General features: G+C 38.1%; 1 protein-coding gene across 1 annotated transcript; it reads right to left on the reverse strand.

Annotated features, from left to right (window-relative positions):
• Positions 1–334: 334 nt before the first annotated feature.
• LOC131690453 (uncharacterized) lies at positions 335–3,254 on the reverse strand. Its single transcript, XM_058976229.1, has one exon. It carries the CDS (start codon positions 3,251–3,253, stop codon positions 605–607), a length of 2,649 nt encoding a protein of 882 aa, XP_058832212.1. The 5' UTR covers position 3,254; the 3' UTR covers positions 335–604.
• Positions 3,255–8,499: the final 5,245 nt, after the last annotated feature.

Consider the following 8,499-nt stretch of genomic DNA (forward strand, 5'->3'; position numbering starts at 1 on the left):
CTATATTTTTAAACTATTATTTCAATTAATCAACTATCTCATGGTATGAATCGATTATAATAAGAAACTATGAGAAAATAGCCTATTTGCTATTATTCGATCGACGCAAAAAAATCCATTATTGGGATGATCCATTTGGCAACTCATATTCAGTACTGTGATGAGGAAGCCCACGCTTGCCAAAGGAAATATCCATTTCATTCATGAAATATGAAATTTCAATTCACAATTAAATTTTCAATAATGTTTAATGAACTTAAGTAAACAATCTTTTTATTTCTTAATCGATTGATGGCTAAACAAATAACATTATTTACTTTATTGTAGTGTTATTAAATCGGTTTTAGATTGAAACTAAAACAATGAGCTTAGTGCATGTTCATTATATTTTATATAGGTTACAATGTTGAACTAGAACTGATACAACAAATGTGGAACTAGAACTGAAACATTCACAGTATAACGTTAGATACCTGAAATATTTGCGCTAAGTCCCTTTTAAACAATGTAAACAAATCGTTGTATGAGAAATGTTATACGCACTTGTTCACAATCCTTAATTATCTATTTATCGGAAATTCAAAGCTCAAAATTCAAGTAATGTTCATGATTTTTTCGGCAGGCTTCTAATTAACATTCTAGACGCTTTCAATGCAATGTTTTTCCGATGTAATTTAAACCAAGTCATACTACTTTCAGAGTTAACTGGACCATGTTTATATACTCCGTTCAAATTGCTAGAAAAACAATTGCGATGCCACCAAGCCGATCTATAAAATAGCGCACAATGTGCGTTTTTAGAGCGATCATTATTACGGTCGTAAGTAGAAAACGATATATTCCTATGATAGTTCAAAGAGTCGCCAGCTGTGCCGCTGTACATTCCCAATTTAATGATCCTGTAGTTTTCGGCCTCACTCGCTATCGAAAATTCACTGTATTTAGCAACCGTTCGTTTTCCATTATATTCCTCCAACAAAACGTGCAACTCGTGTGGTGTTCCCGCAGTTAGCTGGTGAATCCTTTCCAGGCCCAACCAAAACTCTTTGCTCAGCTGTCCAAAACCATTTTTGAACTCAACCCAAGGTCTATTGAAGTCCACCGAACCATCGAACCGATTGTGAATCACAGTCCATCCTCCGGATTCATAATCGTGATCGCATTTCACAAAGAACGGTTCTGTGACTGGTTTCTTCGGGTGAATCCAGAAAATACCGGAAGAAGTTTTCGGCGTATCATTACACGATTCGGGTTTGTAGTGATGCTTCAGGCTTGTTGCTGGCGCTGGTTCGCTCGTAGTGGATATTGGTGGCGCGGATACAGTATTATCGTCTTGCTTTGGCACTGGTTCACTTTTATGGGGTACTGTGACAGAAGTTGTGGATATTGCTGGCACATGTTCAATATTGGTGGATATTGTTGGTGCGGTTTCTTTATTGGTGGATATTGCAGCGACAGGTTCACTACTAGTCGAAGTCACTGGTTCACTATTAGTGGATATTCCTGGCGAGGGCTCACCATTAGTAGAAGTTGTTGGTGCAGGTCCACTCTTAGTGGGTATTGCAGGTGCAGGTCCACTCTTAGTGGGTAGCGCTGGTTCATTTACAATGTTAGTAGATATTGCTGGCGAAGGTTCACTATGAGTAGGTATTACTGGAGATGATTGACTATGTGTGGATAATGCTTGTTTAGTTTCTGTTTTAGTAGATTTTGCTGGCGCAGGCTCACTATTAGTGGGTATTACTGATGCAGGTTCACTATTAGAGAGTACTGCTGATTCACTATTAGTGGCCTTTCCTGGTGCGGGTTTACTATGAGTGGATATTGCTGGTTCAGTTTCACTTTTAGTTGATACTTCTGGCGGAGGTTCACTATTAGTGGGAATTGCTGCTTCAGTAGTTGATATTGCTGGTGCAGGTGCACTATTAGTGGGTATTACTGATACAGGTTTACTATTAGAGGGTATTGCTGACTCACTATTAGTGGCCTTTTCTGGTGCGGGTTTACTATGAGTGGATATTGCTGGTTCAGTTTCACTTTTAGTTGGTACTTTTGGTGGAGGTTCACTATTAGTGGGTATTGCTGCTTCAGTAGTTGATATTGCTGGTGCAGGTGCACTATTAGTTGGTATTACTGATACAGATTTACTATTAGAGGGTATTGCTGATTCACTATTAGTGACCTTTTCTGGTGCGGGTTTACTATGAGTGGATATTGCTGGTTCAGTTTCACTTTTAGTTGATATTTCTGGCGGAGGTTCTCTATTAGTTGGTATTGCTGCTTGAGTAGTTGATATTGCTGGCGCAGGTGCACTATGAGTGGGTATTACTGATACAGGTTCACTATTAGAGGGTATTGCTGATTCACTATTAGTTGCCTTTTCTGGTGCGGGTTTACTATGGGTGGATATTGCTGGTTCAGTTTCACTTTTAGTTGATACTTCTGGCGGAGGTTCACTATGAGTGGGTATTGCTGCTTCAGTAGTTGATATTGCTGGCTCAGGTGCACTATGAGTGGGTATTACTGATACAGGTTCACTATTAGAGGGTATTGCTGATTCACTATTAGCGGCCTTTTCTGGTGCGGGTTTACTATGAGTGGATATTGCTAGTTTAGTTTTAGTTTTAATAGATATTACTGGCGGAGGTTCACTATTAGTGGGTATTACTGATACAGTTTCACTATTAGAGGGTATTGCTGATTCAATATTAGTGGCCTTTTCTGGTGCGGGTTTACTATGAGTGGATATTGCTAGTTTAGTTTTAGTTTTAATAGATATTACTGGCGTAGGTTCACTATTAGTGGTCTTTTCTGGTGTGGGCTCACTTTTAGTGGGTAATGCTGGTTTAGTTTCACTTTTAGTTGATATTGCAGGCAAAGGTTCTCTATTAGTGGGTATTGCAGCTTCAGTGTCACTATTAGCAGATATTGCTGGCGCAGGTTCACTGTGAGTGGGTATCGCTGATATAGTTGCACTTTTAGTAGATATTGCTGGCATTGGTTCATTACCAGTGGGTATTGCTGGAACAGGTTCACTCTTTGTGGGTATTGCCGATTCAGTTTTACCATTTGTAGATGTTGCAGACGCAGGTTCACTATTGGTGGCTTTTTCTGGCTCAAGATCTCTTTTATTAAGCAGCATGTTTCCAACAGTCGAGCTCATCTCTTCGATTGTGTCTGTTGGTTTCGCATATTCACTTTTGGGAAACAGCAAACAAGTCAAAATTAATGTCGTTGCAAAACGTGAGACCATTCTTATTCTGCAAAGGTGTTGAGGATAAACTGAAAGGCGGCTCTTATCATCTGTTAGTTCATATCAAGCTCAAAAGTGTTGAAATAAAGAACGCAAAATTCATTTGAAATGCAACAGGTGTTGCGAATTAATTTTGCGCTGATATCGATATTGTAATGAACCAGAACTGCGGAATGTTGATCGAACAAGTTTAACTTGATAGAAGGAATAAGTATTAATTTGTAAAATTTCCTGCGACGTGACATAATGTTTCTTGACCGTGAAAATATAGGAGCGGCGAAACAATTTACGCCCGAGTGAGTGTGGACCAAGTCCATTAGTAAGGATTTTTCCCTTTTCGAAATGCACACGCTTACATTACATTCACATTAAATCACGTTCGTTTATGCAAATGGAATTGTGGTACATCGATGTTTTCAAATGTGTGTAGTGCGAGATAAATGCGTTGCACATCTAAATTTTTTGAAATGGTTCAAAATTTCGAGTGGGTAATTACCCACTCGGTTATTTTCGAGTGGGTAGTACTACCCATACTACCCACGCTTTCCGCCGGCCCTGAAATATGGTCATAGTTATACATTTATTGGACATATATTAATATTTTTTATTTGGAATATAAAAGCATAACGGTCCCATAAACATTGATTCACAATGCACAAATAAAACTTGCTTTTTTAGCACAAAGGCAGCAAAGTATTTACTAGAAACTACAGTTTTCGGAGGGAGCTGAAGAAAATATGCGCAAAATAAATCCTTGGGTATAATAGCCGTCTTACTGCAGTTAGCCGGAACCATAACCGAAAATAACGATACTGAAATGTTCGTCACTTCTTCCACAGAGAACAGACTTTCATGAAAAACCTGTGTAAACATTTAAATGAAAATACGTTGAAAATCACCATCGCATACTAGAGCACTCTAGTTAGAGTGTGGCCAAGACGCGTTTGACGTATCCAAACGAGCAGAAATCTAACGTATTTCTATTGTGAATACGTCAAATTTCATGTTCGTTTGGATACATCATGGCTGCAATCTAACTCTATCGCAAACATAGTGGTGTTGAAATGCTCTATGCCGCTGGAAAACTTATTCCGAACGCGTACAATATGGTTGGTAAGGTTCCATCGTGAAAATACTACGACCGAAAAGCTATTTCCGATTTGTTTTCCTCCACCTGTGACAGGTGGAGGAAAACAAATCGTTGAACACACTAATACAGTTACAGATTGTCAAGTACTCTATTATATCCAAGTTTGTACGAAAGGCTCGTATAGAGTACTTGACATTCTGTAACTGCGTTAGTGTGTTCATCGGTTTGTTTTCCTCCACCTGTCACAAATGGAGGAAAACAAATCGAAAATACCTTTTCGGTCGGACTATTTTCATTATGTAATATGACCAGCCCCGTGAAAACTGTTTGTTGCCTGAAGCTGCCACCAAATGCCAGTAGCGCTAGCTACGTTTCAAATGTTCAAGGTCTGTTCACATGAACTGTATAACACTGTTTAAAAGTTGGAATCAAAACAAGTAATTAATAACAATATATGAGAATTCACGCTTTCTCTTGCATCGCTTCTTCTCCATAAAATCCGAACGCTTTTATAACCTGAGGGCATGTTCAGGAGCGTTTTATTTTGTATAGGAGTTTCAAAGTAGAACTGGAACTGAAACATTCACATTCCCAGCAGTGCGTTTTGTTTTATAACTTCGAACAGTTTTGTTTTAAAATTTAAAACTGTTATACGACGCCGTTCTATTTGTTGCTGATTTTAAAACACGTTTAGAACTGTGTTTGAAATACACGCAAAGTTTTCACCACAGACACTTGGACCCGATAGACTGGGGAAAAATAAATTTGAATGCAGTAACGCTAAGGGCATGGCGGGAAATGAATTTTAAACTGAATAGAACACCCGCTAAAACTACTGCTGGGGGCAGTAAGTTATAGTTTTAAATTTTTCAGTTTTATTTAATAGAACTGTCAAAATTATGAATCTACAACTGAAACACTCCTGAACATGCTCTGAGTACCAGTTAAGCACATCAAAATGAAGTTTGTTTGCATTCAAAAAGTTTCAGGTCGAGTTAACAACATTGGATCGTAGCAATGTGACCGTTGCTTAAAGCGCGTTCGCTGTCATTTTTGACAACTAGCCGAGCCAGAAAGCCAGCTTATGTTGGCTTCACTCATTTTTCAAAGAAACGTCAAAACATTCACCCTCTTGAATATGACCAACCGGAATTGTACGTTCCCCCAATAAGTTTTACAGCGATAGAGCATTTCAACACCATTATAAATACTTTACTAGAGCTGATTCAAATGTTTAAATTGGCTGACAGTTTTATATATGACAGCTGGAGGAAAACAAACCCCCAAGTAGTGTGAGTGAAATCATTTACATAGAACTCTATAGCTAATGGCAAATTGTATCTTGCTGGTGGCATTTAAAGACGACGGTTTCATTTCTTGCACATATGGAAAACATATTTCGCCACAAAAATGTTGAAATAGACCCTCCGTTTTAAGGCTGTGAATCATTTAGCGATTTTTTTAACCTTTAGTTAAAATTTGGCAGTGCAAAGGAGAGAGCGAACCATTTCAAAAGTTGACATATGAATAGTTATTTAGAATTGACAGCTTCGATGACCACAAGTTGGTAGAGGTGTGAACATTTGTCGATATTTTAAAATTAGTTTTTTTTCTTATTACATTAAGTATGACAGTCATAGCCTCGAAAAGTAAACATCCACATCATGAAATAACCCAAACAAATCTTAACACAACACGTTATCGTTCCCTTAATTTTGTATTGAAAAATATTGACAACCTCAATTAGGTACAGAAAATGTTTCCAACTTTTTATTCTGCATCATGGGAAAAATTTTAACCATCGAGCTGAACGCTGGTGGATTCACCACAAGCGTTCGATGTATGCTTTCTTTTCAGTCTTCTTGGGCAGCAACACGGCTTGGATGTTTGGCTGCAGATGACGTGGGATAGTTCTAGTCTTTTGGTTATCACGGGTTGCATTTCCTGCTAATTCCAACACTTCAGCGGTAAGGTACTTCTTAACAGCTGCCTGGCAGACGAGTGCTCCGGCATCGACCTATCCGGCGCAGTGACCCTTTCTCAGCAAACGATGGATTCGACTGACAGAACAGAGTGTAACACACGAATGATGCCGTACTCGCATGTGATCCCCGGTTTTCTATTTGATTCAGTTTACGTTCGAAGCCAAAGAAAGTGGCCATCAACGAAAATAGTTTACTTCCATCGTCAAGAGGTGGTGATTCTAACGAAAACTAGTCTGGCTCACTTGTAATCGAATTGTACGGATCAATCATGGTGCAGATAAAAAAAATACTTTCACTAAATCCATTATTTCGTATGTTCAGTAATTGTGCATTCTTCAGAATTAGTTACAAAATTCTTGCACATATTTCCAACCAAACAGCGCAAAAATCCAATGTTTTCTTTCAGTACAACACCAGATATTTACGTTAAAAAAATTGGGTAAAATTGCGGCCGGAAATTTTGAAACGATATAAAAGCAATCACAAGGCTTTCGTTATTTTAGATATTTTAATCATATGCTTGTTTTTCGATTTAGAAAAAAATGCCATATCAGATATTTATCCCTTGCGAGTGTAGGCTTTTTTTATTTTTTTCCGTGGACGAAATGAAGAAAGTATCTCTCCATTTAAGTGAATAGTATTGGTACAAGTACATTTCAAGCTTATTATATGTATTACCAATGCAGTAGCATCCAAATATTTAAAAAAGCCAAATAATAAACAATCATTAAGTTTTGGGGCTTATGGAAACTTGCAGTGTTATGTACAGCATCAGCATTAGGCTACAGCAGTGTTTTTCAACCGGGGGTGAATTCACCCCAGAGGTACAGCAGATGATGAATTATGCCGGGTAAATTTCGACTTGTTATCCTAATATTTCCATCGAGTTATTGTCTCTATATTATGGAGTCAATAATTCGATGGAAATATTAGGATAACAAGTTGAAATTTACCCGGAATAATTCACCATCTACCGTACCCCTGGGGGCAAATTCTCCACCGGTTGAAAAACATTGGGCTACAGATTTTACGTTTGTGATGATGACTTTTTCGTTTCGGTAACTCGTCACAGTACACGAAAAAACTTTCCCTCGGATGAAACAGTTTCCGTAGTACTATTTTTGGTGACCTCAAGAATATAATCATTGAACTTAATATTGCTTGTGGCACTAAAAACTGGGTGCTAATCGCATTGCGCGCTTACTATTATTTTATTTAAATTCTTCTCATAGACTGGTAAGTTCGACTGGACTGTCTATGAAAGTACCATCTCTATCACTTGAACTATATGTGTTTTGAAAGCTCGCAGTTTTCAGCAGCAGTTTGATCACTCGCACTTTGAAAGTGCGGAGTCCAGGTTGGTGGGAAGTGCGCAATACTATGGGAGATAATATTGAGCAGTAATTTTCGTATATTCGTTGAATGAATAATAAAATACATCCTTCTTTCTTACACGAGATGTTCGTCAAGAGCACACATTTTCTATTTCAACAATTGCACCATTCATGTACATTAATCTATATTTAGTGTGTGTTATTCATACCTTAATACAAATGAGACCGAAAATAAACAATAATTTTGAGGCTATTTTAGTCATGTGAAATGTAGCGGTTGGACGTAGAGAAATTAACGCAAGCTGAGTTTCCATATCCCAAGGACCCGGACTGCTTCTTTTATTTTAGTAAAGATGTCCTCAAGTATTTAGGGCAGTATAAAATGTTGATCGAGTTTGATCACCTTCCAGAGCAATTCTACAACATCGACAAAGTTCAATCATTTACGGTCTTACCATTCGAGGTCATAACTGCCAAAAAGTTATTTCTTTGAAGTGATACTCATTCCTAACGTCCATTACGTCAACCGTCCATTACGCCTAACGTCCATTATGCCTAATGTCGTACGTATGCCAAACGTCCGTATGCCTGACGTATTTATGCCTAATGGGGTGGGTGTACATCAATTTGCATTACGGAAAACGAATATTAGGTATGTTCTCTTGATAATTTGGGTAGAAGTAGTTTCGTGTATACTGTTTACACTGTATTTTTTATCGCTGTCAGTTTTTCGAAAATTGGTAAATATGACGTCACCCGAAAGACAACGTCACGAATTGATGGAGCGCAAGCAGCTGGAAAATTCTCAAATTTCTCATCGTAACAACGGAAAACATC

The sequence above is a fragment of the Topomyia yanbarensis genome, chromosome 3 (assembly GCF_030247195.1).
Source record: "Topomyia yanbarensis strain Yona2022 chromosome 3, ASM3024719v1, whole genome shotgun sequence".
In the NCBI taxonomy this organism is placed as follows: Eukaryota; Metazoa; Arthropoda; class Insecta; order Diptera; family Culicidae; genus Topomyia; species Topomyia yanbarensis.

Coding starts and splice junctions, on each gene's coding strand:
- LOC131690453 (XM_058976229.1), bottom strand. CDS start 3,253: ATGGTCTCACGTTTTGCAACGACATTAATTTTGACTTGTTTGCTGTTT.